This window comes from Pseudomicrostroma glucosiphilum, assembly GCF_003144135.1.
Source record: "Pseudomicrostroma glucosiphilum strain MCA 4718 unplaced genomic scaffold BCV69scaffold_7, whole genome shotgun sequence".
Taxonomy (NCBI): domain Eukaryota; kingdom Fungi; phylum Basidiomycota; class Exobasidiomycetes; order Microstromatales; family Microstromataceae; genus Microstroma; species Microstroma glucosiphilum.
Window position 1 is genome coordinate 376,452 of NW_020289919.1, and position 19,689 is coordinate 396,140.

At 56.6% G+C, this 19,689-nt stretch overlaps 6 protein-coding genes across 6 annotated transcripts; 4 read left to right on the forward strand and 2 right to left on the reverse strand.

Annotated features, from left to right (window-relative positions):
- Positions 1-1,016: 1,016 nt before the first annotated feature.
- Positions 1,017-3,766, forward strand: BCV69DRAFT_312616 (putative MES1-methionyl-tRNA synthetase). The gene is made up of 3 exons (XM_025494943.1): positions 1,017-1,583; positions 1,677-1,818; positions 1,890-3,766. The coding sequence occupies exons 1-3, from the start codon at positions 1,147-1,149 to the stop codon at positions 3,681-3,683; spliced, it is 2,373 nt and encodes a 790-aa protein (XP_025347824.1). The 5' UTR covers positions 1,017-1,146; the 3' UTR covers positions 3,684-3,766.
- A 1,768-nt stretch (positions 3,767-5,534) lies between these two features.
- Positions 5,535-6,797, forward strand: BCV69DRAFT_249174 (kinase domain protein; the record flags this gene model as incomplete). The annotated part of the gene is made up of 3 exons (XM_025490331.1): positions 5,535-5,909; positions 5,999-6,401; positions 6,481-6,797. The coding sequence occupies 3 exons, from the start codon at positions 5,535-5,537 to the stop codon at positions 6,795-6,797; spliced, it is 1,095 nt and encodes a 364-aa protein (XP_025347825.1).
- A 687-nt stretch (positions 6,798-7,484) lies between these two features.
- BCV69DRAFT_282885 (hypothetical protein) lies at positions 7,485-11,082 on the forward strand. Its single transcript, XM_025492510.1, has one exon. It carries the CDS (start codon positions 7,731-7,733, stop codon positions 10,923-10,925), a length of 3,195 nt encoding a protein of 1,064 aa, XP_025347826.1. The 5' UTR covers positions 7,485-7,730; the 3' UTR covers positions 10,926-11,082.
- A 2,501-nt stretch (positions 11,083-13,583) lies between these two features.
- On the reverse strand, positions 13,584-14,403 carry BCV69DRAFT_277366 (hypothetical protein; the record flags this gene model as incomplete). The annotated part of the gene is made up of 2 exons (XM_025491149.1): positions 13,584-13,619; positions 13,681-14,403. 2 exons carry the CDS (start codon positions 14,401-14,403, stop codon positions 13,584-13,586), a joined length of 759 nt encoding a protein of 252 aa, XP_025347827.1.
- Positions 14,404-15,109: 706 nt separating this feature from the next.
- BCV69DRAFT_282886 (putative translation elongation factor eEF-1 alpha chain) lies at positions 15,110-17,003 on the forward strand. The gene is made up of 3 exons (XM_025492511.1): positions 15,110-15,166; positions 15,298-15,377; positions 15,537-17,003. Exons 1-3 carry the CDS (start codon positions 15,124-15,126, stop codon positions 16,791-16,793), a joined length of 1,380 nt encoding a protein of 459 aa, XP_025347828.1. The 5' UTR covers positions 15,110-15,123; the 3' UTR covers positions 16,794-17,003.
- Positions 17,004-19,054: 2,051 nt separating this feature from the next.
- Positions 19,055-19,669, reverse strand: BCV69DRAFT_234602 (glycoside hydrolase family 23 protein; the record flags this gene model as incomplete). Its single annotated transcript, XM_025489889.1, has 1 exon — positions 19,055-19,669. A coding segment is annotated over one exon (615 nt), but the record flags the coding sequence as incomplete, so codon positions are not given.
- Positions 19,670-19,689: the final 20 nt, after the last annotated feature.

Here is a 19,689-nt window from a genome sequence, read left to right on the forward strand (position 1 = left end):
GGCAGCTGAACGCAGATTGCCGAGTCCAGGGGGAGCGGCATTCGCAGCGACGTGACTTTGATGGTCATGCAACGGCGAAGAGCCATACTGATCTTCGTCTCCGGTCTGCGCGCGATCGAGCTCGCCGAAGCTGACGCCATGAACGACGTCGTCCATCATGATGCTTCGTCTCGAAGGTCCGGCCTCCGGCTGAGCCCCTTCTTGTATGCGTGGTGACGAGGAGTTGAGCAGGCCCTGCCTCGGGCTGGAACTGGCGGGGGAAAGAGGCGGAAGCCGAGCACTGGGAGAGCCATGCGATGAACGGACATCGATGCGATCTGGCAGCTCATTATCATAGGCTCCATAATAGTATGAGCTGACGTAGTGTGGGGAAGGCGAGGGAAAACGCAGCGTTGGCGTTACCGCTGGCTCCGATGGCGAAGGCGGAGGCCGCGTTGCTTCGGCCAGTGGGGGAGGATGGAGGGACGATCCGCTAGAGTCGATGCCTGGATCCTCGGGCAGATGAGAGCCTCGAGGTGAAGACATGTCTCTTGCGGAAGTATGCCAGTCGGATGGCTACTGCTTGACGTGGGACGCTACCTCACGATTTGACAGCAGACGTGCCAAGACAGGAGCTGCCGCGGATGGGCGTGAAGGCGGTGCTCTTGCTGACTGGTGCTGGTTTGCGGGGAAGGGTAATCAGGACATGTATGGGCTGAGGGAAGCTGACGAGCTACCAGCGTGCTTGCGATCTACAGTCAGGCTTGAGAGAGACGAGGTAGGATAGAGGGGGGGATGTGGAATGGCAGGATGAAGTCCACGCGGCAACGTCCCTTGGTTGACCCTTGCCGCTACCAGTGATTTCTCTGAGCGGAGCGGAGCGACGTGACCCGAGCGCCAAGGCGGCCGAGAGTGGCAGGCGGCGAGGTGGGCCCTGCAGCAAAGTGTCTGGCCACGCGACAGTCAGAGTCACTGCCACTGCCTGCCGATAAAAAGTGTGGGCGGGGCGAGGATGGAGAGGAGCTTCGCAGATGCCAAGTCGCAGACCATCACCATCCCATTGCGCAGCAGCACAACGACCAGCATACACTCCAAGGCTCATTCGAAGCTTGCCACCGATACAACCCCCCCCTTATCACCTTGCCCCACTCCCCTTGACCCCTCGCCATGGCGTCGCCCTTTCCCCTCGAGCTCCCTCCGAGCGACACGAGGAGGATCTCGTCTTCTTCGTCCAGGCTGCTCATGAAGACGACGCAGGCCACTGCCGATGCCGGAATCAAGATCTTGCCAAGAAAGGGAGAGCCAAATGTACTCGTCACTTCTGCACTCCCTTACGTCAACAATGTCCCTCACCTCGGCAATATCATCGGCTCAACCCTCTCGGCAGACGTCTACGCACGCTACTCCAGGTCAAGGAATCGCAACACACTCTACATCTGTGGCACGGACGAGTATGGGACCGCAACCGAGACAAAGGCACTCGAAGATGGAGTCACTCCGCAACAGCTCTGCGACAAGTACCATGCTTTGCATGCCAGCGTCTACAAGTGGTTCCAGATTGGATTCGATCACTTTGGCAGGACCTCCACCCCCCGGCAGACAGAGTGAGTGAGCGGGCGCCGTGAGCGGCAAGCTATGGACAGGCGCAGTATTGTGACGGGCCGCTGACTAGCTCTACCTCTCTTGACTACTCACAGGATCTGTCAAGATGTCTTCCTGAAGCTTCTCGAGAATGGCTACCTCGAACAACGGACCGTCACGCAGCTCTGGTGTCAGACCTGCGAGAGATTCTTGGCCGATCGATATGTTGAAGGAATCTGCCCCAGATGTAGCTACCCCGTGAGTCGTCAGACGATGAGCGCGCAGACTGAGTAGGCCAGACAGCTGACTCTGATGTTCACTCTGAAAAGGATGCCCGAGGAGACCAATGTGATCAGTGCGCTCAGCTACTCGATGCTGTGGAGCTGATCGAGCCCCGCTGCAAGGTCTGCTCTACGCCTCCTGTGCCCCGTGACTCACCTCACATGTTCATTCTCATCGACAAGCTCCAGCCAGCAACAGAGAAGTGGGCGCGGAAACAAGCCGTCGATGGAGGCTGGAGCGCGAACGGCAAGACCATCACCGAGAGCTGGTTCAAGGAGGGTCTGAGGCCATTCAGCTTGACAAGAGACTTGAAGTGGGGAGTGAAGGTGCCAAAGGCCGCAGGGACAGAGGGCATGGAAGACAAGGTCTTTTACGTCTGGTTCGATGCTCCGATCGGATACCCTTCCATCACTGCCAACTATACAGATGACTGGGAGAAGTGGTGGAAGAACCCGGAGGACGTCAAGCTATACCAGTTCATGGGTAAGGACAATGTGCGGTTCCACACAGTCATCTTCCCATCATGCCTTCTGGGAACAAAAGACCCCTGGACCATGTTGCACCACATCAACACAACGGAGTACCTGCAGTACGAAGGCGGCAAATTCTCCAAGTCTCGCAACATTGGCGTCTTCGGAGACAAAGCTGGAGAGATTGGAGTGTCTCCTTCCGTCTGGCGCTACTATCTGCTGTCGAATCGGCCCGAGACTGGAGACTCTCAGTTCTCTTGGATGGAGTTCGTCAATCGCAACAACGGAGAATTGCTTGCCAATTTGGGCAACTTTGTTAACCGCATCTTGACCTTCTGCTCCAAGAAGTACGACGGCATCCTGCCCGAGGTGCCAGCCGGCCTCGGCCTGACTGCTGACGGTCCTCTGAAGGGTTCAGACGAGAACATTCATACTCGCTTCATTACGGACATTAACAGACTCATTGCCGAGTACGTCTCTGCCATGGAAGCCGTGCGACTGCGTCTGGGTCTCAGCACAGTCATGGCCATGTCCGCCCGCGCCAATCTCTACCTTTCGGAGGTCGGCATCGACAATTCCCTCTTCATGAACAAGCGTCCTCAGTGTGACGCGCTCATGCTATTGGCCGTCAACCTGATCTGGGTATTGTCATCGGTGGCGCACCCTTTCATGCCCGAGACGTCTGACCAAATCTGCAGTCAGCTGGATGCGCCTGCCCGCGTCGTACCATTCGAGGAGGACCCTGCAGAGGAAGGTGTGGAAGCCAAAGAAGATAGCAACGGAGACAAGCCGTCCAAGGATTCCAGCGCAGTCGATGGCTCTTCGGTGCCGGCTCCCACTGCCAAGGCTGTACGCGGTCGAGGCATCTTTGCCCTTGACTTGCTCCCCGGACACAAGATTGGCAAGCCAGCCCACCTGTTCAAGATCATCGAAGAGAAGCAGGTGGAGGCATGGAGGGTTCAATTCTCTGGCAAGTCCGAAGCCAAGAGTGCTGCCGTTGCCGATGCTCCTTCCAAGGCTCCTTCTTCTACTGCCAAGACTGGTTCGGGACAGCAGGACGGGCAAGCAGGTCTGAGCAAAAAGGCGATGTTGAAGCTGGAGAAGGAGGAGAAGAAGAAGGCTCAAGCGGCAAAGGAGGCTCTGCAGCCCAAGAATAAGACGCCAGAGATGATTGAGCTGGAGAAGAAGGTGACGGAGCAAGGGGCGGTGGTGAGGCAAGCCAAGGAAGCGGCCAAGAGCGGTGGTGGTGCTCAGAATGTCGATGGAGAGGTCCAGCGCTTGCTGCAGCTCAAGACGGAGCTGACGGAGCTGACTGCAAAGGTCAAGGCGCTAGAGGTTGGCGAAGTGTTGGAAGGAAGCGCCTCAAAGTGAGGACTAGAAGCAAACGCATCGTCTATTTTTCCTGTAGCTTTCAATCTTATACTCTCAATCAACATCATATCCAGGTTACCATTATCCTTGACTTTCCTGTGCGGGTGCGGGCCGCTAGGACATAACCGCGCGTGTGCCTGACCCACTGCTCGCCCCCGAGCCAATCTGTGCCTGCTTCTGCTTCCCCCTCCCTGCCAATTCTCGGTGAGGTTCCCCACGACCCCTCATGCGTGATCCTTGTCGCGGCTCATGTGAAGTCCCTTCGCTCAACTCCATCGACCGACCGACACTCTTGGAGAACATCAACCTCATCCACTCCCCTCGCCTCTCCTTCTCCTCCTCTTCTCCTCAAAGCCCGGCCGGCGAATAGAAAACGACTAAGCCGAGCCAAGTGGAGCCAGCCGCTCCCCCTCTCCCCGCACGGCGTTCAAGAAGTTTCAAACGGCGCCTTGATTCTGGACAGACGGCGGTGGTCAGGTCAAGGCGGAAGGTCCGGTGGAAAAAAGTCTAGTCTTTAGTCTAGTCTTACTCTGGGACACGGGGAGAAAGACGCCGTAGATCGGAAGTCCGGTCAAGCTTGAAGCACTAAACACGCAGAGAGCCGAACCGAGCCGCCGGGAGGGTCAGGCAACCACGGGCAGACCACAGGGCGAGAACGATCGAGGTTAGTCTAGGCGGAGAAGCGGCAAAAGAGAGCGAGCGGGACGGATCGTGGGCGTCAGAGGCAAGTTGGACTTTGACTTTATGAGATCCGAAGCTCTCTACAGACAGACAGGAAGGCAGACTCCCATCTGAATCTTCTAGTGCTAGCCCACTTTTCACTCGTCCCGGCTACGAGCTTCGCTTAGCCTTGGCCCACTTTCCCCACATCGTGCGTTCGCTCCGCTTCGCAAGCTCGCCAGTTCCCTCCCTCTTCTTCATGCTCTTACTGCTGCTCCTGAGAAGCATTTAGCGACCCGAGTGGATCTGCGACATTGGCTGCCCTTGCCGCTTTCAGTTCAAGACACAACTCTAGAGACAAGAAGCAACTTGCTCCCTCATCGTGCGCAGTTGTATCTGCATCTGCATCCGCATCTACCTTCAAGCTGGGTCGCTCCCCTCCTCGCCCACTCTACGCACAAGGCCCAAGTCTCAGTCCCGCCCTCATCTTCATCACATCGAAACGGTCTCGTAATCATCAAGAGTAGAGGGTAGAGTGGAGGGGGTAGAGGGATGACGGAGGCTGATTCGCCCAGCGGCTCACACGCAGCTTCAGGCCCCCCCTCGTACTCGTCCCCTCAATTGGCAGAGCATCCCGCTTCGTACCTGCCTCGGCCTATCAATCGGGCCATGGACCGACAGCATCCTCGTATGGAACTCGACGCTACCCACGAGGGCGGAAGTAGTTCTTCTGCACAAGCTAGGAGGTTAGAGCGGGTCCTGGATGAAGATTGGGAACCGTACCGTGCCTACCTCGGCGGAGGAGGATCGAGACCTTCTGATAGCCTGGAGACAGAGGCACGGACTAGCAGCTCCAGCGAGGAGCTGGATTCGGACGAGGTCACCGATGATCTTAGTGAAGACGACGAAGATGACGACGAGGATGAGGAGTCCTTTGACTATCTCAATACCTCAGGTCGTAGCAATGGCAGCTATGGCGAAAGCTCCTCTAGCTGGCAACATCCACGTCAATCGAGCAGTAGGCAACCTGCCGCCTCCAACCTGCCCTCGGATCGTGCTCAGCTCGAGCAGATGAGACAAGCTGTGGAATACCGGGACGCGAAAAGGTCAAGGATGACGTCGCCCTGGGCGGACACGTCTTCCTCTTGGCACAGCGCTGAAGAGGAACCAGGAGCCTTCGACTATGTTCGGATGAAGCAGCAGCTGCAACGACCCTTTGATGTTTCCAATCTACCATCTCGTCTCGACTTTCTGCGGCCTCCATCTCTCTCACCCCCTGACATCAGGCTCCGTCACTTTGATGTCATTGGAACACTCGGAAAGGGTACCTTCGGACAGGTGCTCCTGGTCCGATTTAAAGGTCTCGCCGCTACGGAGCCGAGGTCCTACTTTGCTCTCAAGGCGATGAACAAGCGGGACATTGTCAGGATGCGGCAAGTGGAGCATGTCAATTCCGAAAAGGACATCATGAGGAAGATCAGGCATCCCTTTATAATCAGCTGTCATTTGACATTTCAGGACTCAAAGTGCGTCTACTTGTTGATGGACTTTGCCAAGGGCGGTGAGGTGAGTTGCAGCCAGCCACGAGCTACGCGAACAGTAGAAAGGAAGCCCTGATAATCCGGTCCCTCTTCATGCTACAACTACCTCGCCAGATCTTCTCCCACCTGCGTCGGGTGAAACGCTTTCCCGTCGATGTCACACGCTTCTACATTGCCAATGTAGTCCTCATGCTAGAGCATCTTCACTCGAAGGACATCGTCTACCGTGATTTGAAGCCAGAGAACCTCCTGCTGGATGATCATGGCTACTTGAAGCTGGCAGATTTTGGCTTTGCCAAGGAGCTCAGCGGTCGGACATATACTCTATGTGGCACGCCACCATTCTTGGCACCTGAAGTGATCTCTGGAAGTGGTCATGGTAAGGCGGCAGACTGGTGGGCGTTGGGCATCTTGATGTACGAGTTGTTGTGTGGTTATCCGCCTTGGCATAGCGAGAGTGCCCTCGGTACGTACGACCTAATCTTACAGGGTCGCCTCGTCTTTCCTTCGAACATAGGTGAGTGTCTCACTGCGATGGAGCTGGGTTATGGCTTTCTGCTCACACTGCACTTTGATCTTCTCCTTGCTCTGCCTAGACTTCTTGGCTCAAGACTTGATCCGATCTTTGCTCTCTTCGGATTTGACAAGACGTCTAGGCAATCTAGCCGGAGGATCTGCCGACGTCAAAGGCCACGCCTTCTTTGCCAAGGTGGACTGGACTCAGCTGGTGAACAAGGTGATTCCAGCGCCCATTGTCCCAGTGACGATGCCGCTGGCGGAGGGTTCGCTACTGTCAAACTTTGATACCTACGATGCTCCAAACCCTGAAAGCTTCCCTGCTCTATTGGGTCGCGAGAAGGAAGGAGAGTGGAGAGGCGATTGCGAGTTTGATTGCTATTTCCGTACCTTTTAAAAAGGCGGGGCGAGGTGCCTCACCTTCATGATTCGCTTGAGTGGGAGCCTCGGCCCACGTAGCTCTATTCTATACGCCCACTGTCACGTCACGTTTAGCCGCGTTCAGCATTCTCTCCCCATTCATGTCATGTATCATCTGCGGTTGCAGTGGCGGCGCAAGAGGGAGGGAGATGCGTTGCCGTGTCAGTGCGCTTGCGCGTGCCTGTCCCTCCTTCCTAGCTCCTTTGGTTAGTACTAATCTGGCCCCCTTTTTGTAAATAAACGCCGGCGGCTGCTGCACCCTCCCGTCACCGGCGTTAACCGAGGTGGGGTATTCCAATCGGGGTTACCAAGTTGCAGGTCGAGCACCGCCCACGTCGGGGTCCGGGGGCTGGCTGGGTGCTTGCTGGGTGTAGAAAATCTTCGCCTTGCCCTGCCCTGGCATCCAGGACTTTATTCCGCTCCTAAAGTGCCTCGGGCGTGGGAGCAGAGAGAGAGAGAGAGAGAGAGAGCGCGAGCAGAAGAAGGGCAATACGTCTGAGCGCGGGTGTAGAGAGCAAGGGCGAAGTTGCCGTTGGGTGGCTCGCTTAAGCGCGTCCGAAGCCAAGCGAAGGCACCAAGGGTGGAACTTAGTCGCCGAAGTACCGCCCTTGAACGGACGGACGAATGTGCAGGGCCTGGAGGGCAAAGAGCAATCGGCCCTGTGCTTGTATGCTTCCTGGAGGGACCTAGATTCCACGCCTTCAGACCCAGACTTGTGGCCAGACGAGGTAGTCAGTCTATTCCTGCTCCTCCTTGCCTTTTCCCCACACACTCGACGCCATCATCCTCTTCTGCTTCCATATCGGTATCCCACCACCGCCACACATGCGACCGCAACAGAACTTTGCCACTCACATAGTCTAGTATCAGACTAAACAGCAACACTCACACTCAAGCTACTCTAGCAGACATGCACACCAAGATCCTCAGTGTCGCAGCACCACCCATTTCACTCCTTTCGCCACGCAAACCCTCGACCTCTCGCACTAATGAATGGCAGCCAAGCGAAACTTCCTCTTCTTCCTCCAGCAGCGCATATTATGCGTCTGTAGCCACAAGTGACCCCTCTTCGTCCACAGCAACCCTGTCTGGGCCAACACGGTCAATGCGATCAAGGCGTCCTCGCCACTCGGTAGAGGAAACACAAGCATACTGCGAAGCCCAACGGGAAGCCATCGCCCTACTCAGTCTTTCCCCTCGCACTCGACGCACGGGACGCCCTTCTTCTCGTCAGAGTCAACAGCAAGGTAGTGATGAAGACTCGGACTCGCACAATCCCTTTCGAGCATACAACCGGTTGGCAGAGACACGCTCACAGGATGCAGCAGGCATCTACCAGAGGGCAGGGGCGAGACAACAGCGTCCTTCTGGTCTGGTCTCCAAGGCATCTCGTGGCAACGGGCAGTGGCAAGCACCTCCTCCTGTACAGAGTACCTCAGCTACCTCAAGGCCTACACCCGCGCATATGCGCTCAAGAGCAACGCCGCCTCCCTCCAGCAATGCCAGCGATATGACTCCGGACTCTCCTCGCTCGCTAGTTGCCACCTCTGAATCTCCTCGCCCCAGGCGCAGGGCAAAGAGTCTGGAAAGGGCAATGGCTGGACTTGGCTGGTACTGGAGCAGCGATGCGGAGTCGATTTGGGGTCAGCCGAGAGCAAGTTCCAATGATTCGCGCCGAGCTAGTATCGAGAGAGAGCGCAGCCGTACCGCTCCTCTTCCGCGGACCGACCTCTCGAAGCCTTACTCTACCTTGTACGAGGAGCAAGGAGAAGAAGAAGGCGAGCCTTCCAGAGCCTCGACTAGCTCGACTTCCCAGTCGTCCTTCCTGGCCGCATACGCAGCTGGGGACTTTGATATACACGAGGCAGGCTCTCGTGTTGAGGACAGGGATAGGGAAAGCTTCTCAACTGGAGACTGCGCATTTCCAGCCCCAGTGCCAGTCTGGGAAGCTGCGAGAAAGAGGGCCGCTTGTCGCTTGGGCGTCTGGTCCCTTCCCAAGTCTGTCTTGCGCGACATCGACGACGTACGGTCTGGTTTGGCAGAGAAGTTGGGAGCCGACAAAGAAGAGATCATGGCGGACATACTCTTCGGAGAGGAGGGGTGGAAGTTCACTCTTGAAGGCCTGCTACACCACAATAATCTTCGCAGGAACACAGTCTGCGCCCACGTTATCCTCAACCGTAATCAGGGTCTCACCGTCGATGTACGCAACGACTGGCGCTTTCAAAAGACACGCATCCTCTCTCGTATACATACCGTATCAGGATTCCCCATCACCTCTGCAACCGGTTTGCCCATTGGTGGAATCTGCCTGGCAGCAAGGACTTCTCGACCGACGATTACCGAAGAGGAAAAGGAATCAGTACGAGGCGCTGGAGAGGAGATTAGTCGTCTTCTCGAGGCCAACTTTACTGCAAGCTTCCATGTCAAGATGGCCCGGCTGGCCGCGATGTATTCAGAGATGACCAGCGGACCATTCAGCCTGCAGAATGTACGTCTACCCCGACTGGATCTGGAGAGTGGGCAAGTCGAGGCTGCACAACATGGTCACTACTTTGCTATGGGGGACACTTCGGGTCTATCGCTAGATCAGTACTGCCATAGGATCGCAGATGCCATGAAGCTCGATACCGTCTTCTTCGCCGCGCTCCTTTCGCATAGCGACTCGGAGCAGAGCCCCGCTCGCCGCAACTCTCAGTCTGAGCCCAGCCATCGCCTGGCCGTGCTTGGCAAGTCAGGCTCCGTCTGTCCTGTCGACCAGCAGAGCGTGGATACCTTGCTTCGTGCCTTTGACAGCGGCAATGACGAAGGCTGCCTCATCCTGCAAAACGAGTTCGACCCGGAACGGCGTCATCACCTTCCTCGACCGGCGGACATGGGCGGGTCTGACTTCTTCAGCTGCGCCATCGTCTTGCCGCTGAGCATCGAGGCTCCCTCCCGACTAGTGCGCCGCTCGACGGATTCAGCGCCAGCTAGCCCTAGGAGTCTGGGTGGTGTAGCAGAGCAGCAGCCGCACTTCTCGCAGCATCAAGTAGTGAAGATGATTGCATTTGCCGCTTCAAGAGACGAGCGTCACGTACTGGGAGTCGAAGACGTTCGCTTCCTCCAGTACCTGGGCCCTGTTCTCCAGTCCAACCTCGCAGCATGCATCCGCTCCTCTCCCAGCTCCCGTTCCTCCGAAGTAGGGGTCATCTCCTCTTCGCCTTCTCACTCCTCTCGCTCCACCCCCTCCATCGGCGGCGGCGGCGGCGGAGAACAGCCATCCTTTCGCTCTACGCAGATGAGCAGAGGCGTCGATTCCTCCCGCTCAAGGGCTCTTCGCTCCTCGACCAGCAGCGGCAGTCGTGGCTACAGCCGTAGCGGCAGTGGCAGTGTCGGTGCCAGTGCCAGCCTACGCAACGCCACTGGAGCAGCGACGGAGAGTGTGCCCTACTCTGGTGTGCGCTCATTGGACTATGGTGTTCGTGGTAACGTCAACAGCAGTGCCGCCACCGCAAACCCCAGCGGGAGTGGGAGTGCGAGCACCACCGGACTTCCACTTGCTCCAAGTCTCTCCATCCACTCACGAGGTGAAATGCCAATCTCCTACGATCTAGAGCACGAGTCGGAGTATGGGTCTTCTACCTCTCCTTCCCCCTCCGGGCTAGTAGGAGGTGTCCCCATCTCCACAACGTCTTCAGGCGCAGAGCGCTCCATGGGTAGGCGCTCCCACGCTTTAGCTCAACCTTTACACCTCCTCGCCAATGCTACCCGTCTCGTGCAGGCAACGGGACGTAAAGGTATGGCAATGGGCCTCACGGCTAGTCGAAGCGGGTATGATCTAGCCAGACATGCCAGTGGCGCAAGCGCGAATAGCGCAAGCAGTGCTGGTGCAAGCGCAGGCGCAGGAGGAGGAGGAGGTGAAGGTATTGTCAATGGTGGTTCTATCTTGGGAGGAAGAAGAGGCTCCTCGGTCCCTTTTCCCAGCAGTAACACTGTCATCGCTGAGGACACAGAAGGTAAAGGGTATGGCGCAGGATTCGGCGGTGGTGGTGGTGGTGGTGGTGGTGGTGGTAAGAGAAGAGCTTCGACTGCTCCTGGCATGGGCGTTGGAGGACGCGTTTGATCCTGCAGGGACAGCGAAGACTCGAGATCGAGTCGAGTCGAGGTACGGGCCCGGTCCCGATCCTGGTTGGCGAGGTCAGGTCAAGTCAGGTCACATCCTTTTTTTTTAACTGTATCATAGCATATACACTCGACGTGTGATATCCACATTCTTTCCCTCACACAACCGGTCGTGAATGCGAATTGGCGTGTGGTGTGTGGTGGGGTGTGTGTGCCTATGGCTTGTTCAAAGCAGAGCAAGGAGAGTAGATGGGAGCATTCCTCGTGCATTGGAGATCTATATACATTACAACTATCACCACCAAGAAGAGGGGCAGGACTCCCTACTCCCTGCTCCCTGCTCTCTGCTTCAAAGCGAGCCCGTACCACAGCACCTTCCCAACAACTCGGCCGCCCCCCTCTCCCCCACCCACCCCCCTTGACCCTCTCACCATCCGAACAGCCGAAATACCACTCCTGCCCCCCTACCCAGCACTCGTAATGGCCATACGAGGAGACGGAACACCTCTTCCCCCGCTGCAAAACGAACGGTGCGCGCAGAGGGAGGGAGAAGAGCCGTCTTCTCGCTTTCGCTTTCCCTTTCGGTGGGACGATGTTGCTGATGCAAGTGGGGCTTGTACCTTGGTTTGAGGGCAGGAGGTGCGGGAGAGATGGCGGGAGGGGGCTCTGCTTGTCCTTCTTCTTCTTCTTCTTCTGGTAGAAGAGGGTTGGAGGGGCGTAGCAGATCTTGTAAGGCATCTTTTCCTCTGCCATCCTGGAGAGAGGGCTTCACTTCTCTCTGCTCCGTCCAGGACCCTTCTCTAAAATCTACATTCGCCGCATATCCCAACTGCTGCACTTTTTCCCCCAGCCTGACCACCTCCTCAAGCTGGTTCTGCATTGTAGACCAGAGGGAGAGAATCGCCACGAGGAGGGAGAGGAAGAAGATCCACCGCGTGGCTTGTAGCAGGACTTTTCCTGCTGCTTTGCCTTTGCCGGAGCGCTTGCGGCTCTTGGCATCGTCAGATGCTGGAGAGGGAGAGAGGTAGAGGAGGTCTAGCGGGGTGAGGGCTGGGAGGGTGAATTTCTGCAGGGTGGTACAGCTGCGCGAGACGTCGTGCTGGACGTAGTCGAATTCGGGAGCGATGATAGGTCGTTGACCTGTCGAGGATGAGGTGCTTGCGCTGGTGCTGACTCTACTGGCATGATGGATCGAGACTTGCATGGAGATGACTTCGTGAGAGAAGAGCGGGACAGGCAGTGGCGTCATCGTCGTTGCCGTGGTCGAGGAGGATGGCATACTAGCCACCGCGACATCTCTCCGCAAGGACGGATACTCAAAGACGATTAGCAACTTCCTTGCAAAGACGTCCTCTTTGAGGTCAAGGGCAGGCTTGCGGACATGCAGACAGAGCGACTCGCCCCCCTCGCTCTTGGTCGGCTCGACTCTCCTGCCGTCTACCTCGATATAGCGGACAATGGCTGCCCCTTGTGCTTCGAGTCGTGGGAGCCAGATATCTACCTCGTCTACTTGTCTACCGCTGTGCATTGCAGGCCAGGAAGACTCCATGTGCGCTAGAATGCGAGGAGAGATTGTGGTACTTCCACTGCTGTGCTCGCAGAGCCAGAGCGTAAGGGAGAGAGCCGCGACTGTCGAGGGGAGAGAGGACTCGTCATCGTGCAGTGTAATGGCATCGTAGAGGGGCATCGGGCGCACGACGCCTGCGGACCGCACAGGTGCGGATGACAGATCCTCTTGAGCAGGGGTATCAATTACAAGCGATTGTTCTGGATCATCTTCTTGTTCCACTTCTGCTTTGATAATGCGATGTAGATGGCAAGTGTCGAGAGTGCTCGGTGATCTCGGGTCTTGCTCAAGAAAAGACTCGAAGTCGAGAGCAGTGCTTTGAGGGGTATCGGATGGGGTGACCGAGCGGGAGGCATATAGCAGTGCACGTTGAGCATCTGTCGGCCGCATGCGAACAAGAGCCCGATGCGCATAAGCAGTTGGGACCTTGTAAAGGGGTATACTGGCGGCCGGAGAATTACCACGCAGGGACAGATCAATGTCCAGGCAATATCGAACGTTGACGTAAAGTGATCGTCCGGTCTCTGAGCAGACGTCATCCTCTAGGTGAAGCACGATTGCCTGCAGAGCGGTTGTTGTTCCGCTTGAAGACGATGATGGCAGAGGTATAGTATTATCGTTGGTGAGGTCCAGAGAGGCATCGAGCTCTTTGGGAGGACGTGTGGCCAAGAGGTCGGTGGTGTTGTCACTGTCCTCCTCTGACGAGAGCAAGAGAGCAGAATTGCGGCTGCTTTGAGTAGGGGTGTGGGAGGAGGGTGAGCCGCCATTTACCTCTCCGCCTACGAGATGCCAGGATCTCAGCCCTTGAAATGGTTGCACTTCTACGTCAAATAGTCTGAGAGACTGGTCAAATGAATCCAGTATCAGCCTGGAAGGGGAAACGAACAAGCTCGTGGGTCAGCATTCCAAGGTCAGGTTGGTCAGGCAGCGACTTGGGTACTAACGGAAAGCAAAGAGGGGACCCTACGCCAGGTGAGAATGGACCTTCTACATGAACTTTCATGAGTGCCTCCAGTCGTACCGATTCAGTCCCGTCTTCTCGTTGCAAGAGCGTGTATGCGATGTCGTTCTCGGTGTTTACAGCATCGCACATCAAGGAGGGCAGCTCATCGTCTGGGTGTAGCTTGCCTATCCGAGTCTGGTTCCATCTCAGGGTGATCGTGTCTGTCGAGGGGAACAAGCCACGTACGACGTGCGCGTCTTCGTCGCCATCTTCTGACTCCTCGACTTCGTTTGAGTCTTCGCTGTAAGCGGTGGTCGTGCTTCTGCCATCGTCATCGCCGTTCTCGAGCGACTTTCTCCCCCTGCGAGCCCGTGGACCAAGGGGCGGGTCCACCATGACCTGCACTTCGTCGGAATCGAGCAACTCCGAAGGGAATTTGAAGTGAATGCGAGAATGCAGGCAGCGCGGCACGGGTAGCCGTAGTGTGTATGGTGACCGCGGAGGTTGTGCTGCGAGGTCAGTCTCCACCTGGAGGGAGATGAGGTAGCTTAAGGACGACATGCCATCCTCGATGGGGAGAGTGGGGACGTTGAGTGTGATTGCATAGTTGGCAGTAGTGACTCGCGGTAGCGGTAGATGGTCCAAGGTGATGGCAGAAGTGGAGCTCATGGGTATGCCTAGATAGCCAGCAGCTCTTGCGGCAGACTCGTGCAGTGGCGGATAGCCGCCCGTGGAGGTGAGAGCATCGACTTCGGCGTGTATGAGCTTGATGTTGACATCGGGCAGCAAAGCATAGGATTGATCAGCAGTGCCAGCAGGCACAGTGACTTTGAGGTATAGAAAGTAGCGTGCGCCATTGGACTGGGCTTGACCCCGCAAGACGAGCTTCTTGACGATGCGCGAGGCGGCGCTTAGAGGCTGTGCAAGGGACGGGCCCCTCCGCCGAACCTTCAAGGGTGTGGTATACATGGTGATGTGGGAAGCTACCGATGACAAAGGGTCGAAGCGACGACCATCCTCCCTCTGGCACAGTTGATCTGGCGGTGGGGGGAAGGCGGGCGAGGTGTGAGGTATGGACTGGCGTGGTAATGTAGCGTAGCGTAGGCTGTGAGGTGCGGAAAGAGCGGCTGGCCCTCGTCGCGTCGGGTTGGATGCAACTCCTCGCCTTCACTCCCGTCGTCCGTGCACACAGAGGAGCAAAGGGGGGACGACAACGTGGCGGATCCGAAGGGAGTCACGTGATTGTCCATCCCTCAAAGTTCCTCCATCGACTTCTGCCGCCGCACTCGCGTGGCCCACACAGACGGTCCCCCTCCCTCTGTCAGCTCTATTTTGCCAGCCTTGGTACTAGTCTGGATCACTAAGCGCACTCTACAGGGTGCCCTGAGTATGTCATTGTGCCCATTTGGCCACTCCTCTCTCCGCAGTCCCTGCAGGGTGACTTGGTGAAGCTGACGTGGTTAGGTGTGTCAAGCCCCTTGCCTGGCTGGCTGTCCGGCCCTGCGCCTGTGCGTGTGTGCGTGCGCCTCTATGCTCCCGCGCTGCGCGGTTTCATTTTTTTCGCGGGCCATCCGCTGGCGGCAGGGCGGCGGGGAGGCGCCTGCCTCGGACACATAAGTGCAGAGTCGAAGTTTTCCTCTTTCCCTTCCTTCTCACCCTCACATATCACCCCCTATCACATCACACAAAATGGGAAAGGACAAGCTTCACGTTAACGTCGTCGTCATCGGACGTGAGTATCATCGAGGAGCATTGGCAGTCGCAGCAGCTAGTAGCTGTTGCTCGTTGGTGCCCATCGAATTCGCAGCACCATCTGGGAGCCTGTACTGATATCCGACCTTCTTACTTATTGTCCCTTCTCAGACGTCGACTCCGGAAAGTCGACCACCACCGGTCACTTGATCTACAAGTGCGGAGGAATTGACAAGCGAACCATCGAGAAGGTGAGTTTATAACGCATCCCAGGGGACCGGTGTCACCATCATGGTCATCCCCGACGGTGGCGTGACACTGGAAGCTTTTGCGACTGCAAACTTGCGGCTGCGAATTTTCTTCCTGCAACAGACCCACTCACACATGAATACGTGCTTTCCCTCTCACAGTTCGAGAAGGAGGCTGCCGAGCTCGGCAAGGGTTCCTTCAAGTACGCCTGGGTTCTTGACAAGCTGAAGGCTGAGCGTGAGCGTGGTATCACCATCGACATTGCTCTCTGGAAGTTCGAGACCACCAAGTACCAGATCACCGTCATTGACGCCCCTGGTCACCGTGACTTCATCAAGAACATGATCACTGGTACCTCCCAGGCCGACTGTGCCATCCTCATCATCGCCGGTGGTACCGGTGAGTTCGAGGCTGGTATCTCCAAGGACGGTCAGACTCGTGAGCACGCCCTGCTCTCCTTCACCCTCGGTGTTCGTCAGCTCATCATCGCTGTCAACAAGATGGACACCACCAAGTGGTCGGAGGACCGATTCAACGAGATCGTCAAGGAGGCCTCTGCCTTCATCAAGAAGGTCGGTTACAAGCCCGAGACCGTCGCCTTTGTCCCCATCTCTGGATGGCACGGAGACAACATGATCGAGCCCACCTCCAACATGCCTTGGTGGAAGGGATGGTCCAAGGACACCAAGGGTGGCAAGGTCACTGGTAAGACCCTGCTCGAGGCCATTGACGCCATCGAGCCCCCTACCAGGCCCACCGACAAGCCCCTCCGTCTTCCTCTCCAGGATGTGTACAAGATCGGTGGTATTGGTACGGTGCCCGTCGGCCGAGTCGAGACCGGTGTCATCAAGCCAGGAATGGTCGTCACCTTTGCTCCCTCTGCCGTCACCACTGAAGTCAAGTCCGTCGAGATGCACCACGAGCAGCTCTCCGAGGGTCTCCCCGGAGACAACGTCGGCTTCAACGTCAAGAACGTTTCCGTCAAGGACATCCGACGTGGAAACGTCGCTGGTGACTCCAAGAACAACCCACCCATGGAGGCCGCCTCGTTCAACGCCCAGGTCATCGTCATGAACCACCCCGGTCAGATCGGAAACGGTTACGCACCCGTCCTCGACTGCCACACCGCCCACATCGCCTGCAAGTTCTCCGAGATCACCGAGAAGATTGACCGACGATCTGGTAAGGCCATCGAGACCTCGCCCAAGTTCATCAAGTCTGGTGACGCCGCCATGGTCACCATGGTCCCCTCCAAGCCCATGTGTGTCGAGTCCTTCTCCGAGTTCCCTCCACTCGGCAGGTTCGCGGTCCGTGATATGAGGCAGACCGTAGCTGTCGGAGTCATCAAGTCGGTAGACAAGACCTCGAAGGCTGGCAAGACCACAAAGTCCGCTGAGAAGGCCTCCAAGAAGAAGTAAAAAGCCAAATTTTGACATGGCTTTTGGAATCCTGTCACGGCAGAGGCCTTTGGCAGCCGATTATCGGCACCAGCTTCTATCATGACACTTTCCTGAGTCCGTCGCTACCAAGCTTTGTTGCTACCCCCCTCTCCGCCCGCGAAGGCCCATCGCGGAGTATATGTGGCCCTTGTTTTCCCGCTCCTTGAAAATTCACATTCATGAATCTTCTGTCGCCTGTGTGCATCGTCGTGTGCATTGTATGAGGAGTGCATGTTTCTGACTGCTGGTCTTTGCTCCCATCTGCCCTCTGTTCGCTGTCGATCGTACATTTCGGCCCTCCCGGGGTCCGTAAGTGGGGTGCGTGCAAGGCGCGCGCGCCTGCTGACCCGCACTTGCGCACTTGCTCTCCCTGTCAGGTTCCGGGCAAGCGAAATGATGTCTGAGGTAAGTGGCTGGCTCGCAGATGAAGGAGGAAGAGGGGCATAAAGAACCATTCGAGAAAGCTGAGCGTGAAGTGCGCCTGTACTGGTAGGTCGCGCTGGTCTGGCGGGAGCACCCTCAAAGGAGTCGAGGGCGTATGCATTCTCCCTCCCACGGTCACCACTAGCCGTCAGAGACACAGTCAATTGTTTACGATCGAAAGAGAGTATTATACAGCCAGCAAAGATTCAACAAGAGTCCACATATGACGGATGCAGAGTCAGCTGCTAGACTACCATTGCGCCTCTTCGGACCGGACCGGCGCGACAAGAACTCGTGGGCGGCGCCGCGTGGCACCGCGCCAGGCACACTCGTCAGGGCAGCGTGATCCGCAGCCCTTCGCCTTGCTTATTGCTCTTATACCCTTGCGAGTTAGTTCGTCACATTTTCTTTTCTTCCTTCCCTTTCCATCTCACCTCCTCAGTCACCATCAGCCACCTCGACTATCCCTCGTATCCTTCGAAGCCTACCATACCCTCTCCCACTGTCAATAGCACGCAGCAACACTCACCGTCCTCTCCAGCCCTCTTTCCACTCCAAATCAGTGCTGAATATCCAGCATTGCTCAGTCCGTCACCTCAAAGCATCTGCAAGCTTAAACACTATACTATCATCACCCTACGCCCTCACCGTTTTTTCAAAGTGCCTATCCACACGTTCGAAGCACAGACAGCCTCCAAGGCCTAACAGACCTGGATTATGATCAAGTGCTTATTAGCTTGGTCAAAGACGTACTCGGCTTCGATGTGTCCTTTGCCCCTCAGACGGCCAGGCAACATGCCGCTGCAGACACGATCTACATTCATTTGGGGACGATCCATACTTCTGGCTACGATAGCGAATTTTCCCCACCCATCTTCCTAAAGAAAGAGGTCACGGATTTCGACACCGAATACTTCGCCGCAGCGATTGGTCTACCGGCATCGAGGCAATACTTGGCCGTGCCCTCTGCAATCCGAGAACGTCTCGGATTCGAAGACGTTCGATTGTCGCTCGCCGCTCGGAAGCGAGCAGAAGGCCTCGAGCCTGACGAGGCGCCTCCTCACATCAGGCCCACCAACCAGAAGCAGGAGTGTCTCGACCTCGGCTTGAATTTCGAGGCCCTGAGCAAAGTCCAACACGACTCGGTCTTGAAGACGCGTCTAGAGGAGAGCTATCCTTATAGACTCTTTCCACATGGTGTCGAACTCCATGTGCAAGCCGCTCTCACGGGTGCGCCCTTCTGCATAAAGCAATGGCTCAAAGAGCAATGCCAGGATCCGTTCAGACCCGCTTGGCTTCCCGCCTGTACTTACTCGACCTTGTACCCTGCTGCCTCGGAAGCGATAAGCTCTACCGCTTAAGAGCGTCTGGAATCTCATAGTCAGGGTGATCTTCTGAATCGCGTCAATGTCTGTTCCACAGTCTCTCCAACGTTGTAGTCTCACTTCGCTTCCCATAGTCACGTCACTCCACAGTCGAATGTACGCAGGCAAATATATGAATGAGAGTGTAGCAGCCGACCGACGAGGACCAGCTCGTCAGAGAGCAAATATCGACATCGACGATGACAAAGGCAAGCGAGCGAGCGAGCGAGCGAATGGTGACGAAGGGCGAGAGACAGGGGTCGGTGACATCGGGCGGGAAGATGGGGCCGAGAGCTCGCTAGTGCAAGAGGAACGGGTCCAGCCGTTGTTTCGAGGGACGAAGGGGAGATTATCGATGAGAGAGGTATGGGAACACCAAAGAGATCACGACTAGGACGTCGACTGTTTGACGACTTGGCAGGTACAGCGCACGCATTGCTTCTACTCGCTGGTCTAGTTACCGCACTGCTTGAGATTGCCGAACTTGACAAATTCATTAGAGTACCCATCCTTGCCCTGGCAGAAGCCATTGAAGAGGGAGTTGAGGTAGTCGAGATTGTTCTGAGAAGCACAGCCATACTGCTTGTTCGTTGCCGACTGGTAAGACATGCTTCCTGGCTTCCAGCCATTGTACGTGCCAGCAGCAGCCAGGATGTTTCCCTTGGCAGGTCCGTCCAGCTGGTCCTTGAAGTACTTTGCTCCCCTGCCAATGTTAAAGTCGACATTGCGACAGTCGCCGCCGGGTGCTCCACCGCACTTCTCAGGAGTGATCTGCATGAGACCAAACTCGCCATTGGGTCCAATCTGCGAAGCTTGGCAACCCGACTCTTGCAGGGCAAAGCTCATGAGAAGGACGGCGGGCACACCGGTTTGGTGGGCGACTCGGTCAAAGGCAGCCTTGTACTTTGCGCAGGGCTTGAAGACGGCCGTGTTTGCTGCTTGTTCCGAGGAAATGATCTTGATGTCCTGCATGGTCACGTGTGGGGGAGTCCAAGGGGAGTGCTGGTCCTTGCGGGAGATACCGCAGGCGAGGAAATCGGGAGCACCGTTGGGGTGCTCAGCATCGGTGTTTGGGTGTGGACAGGCAC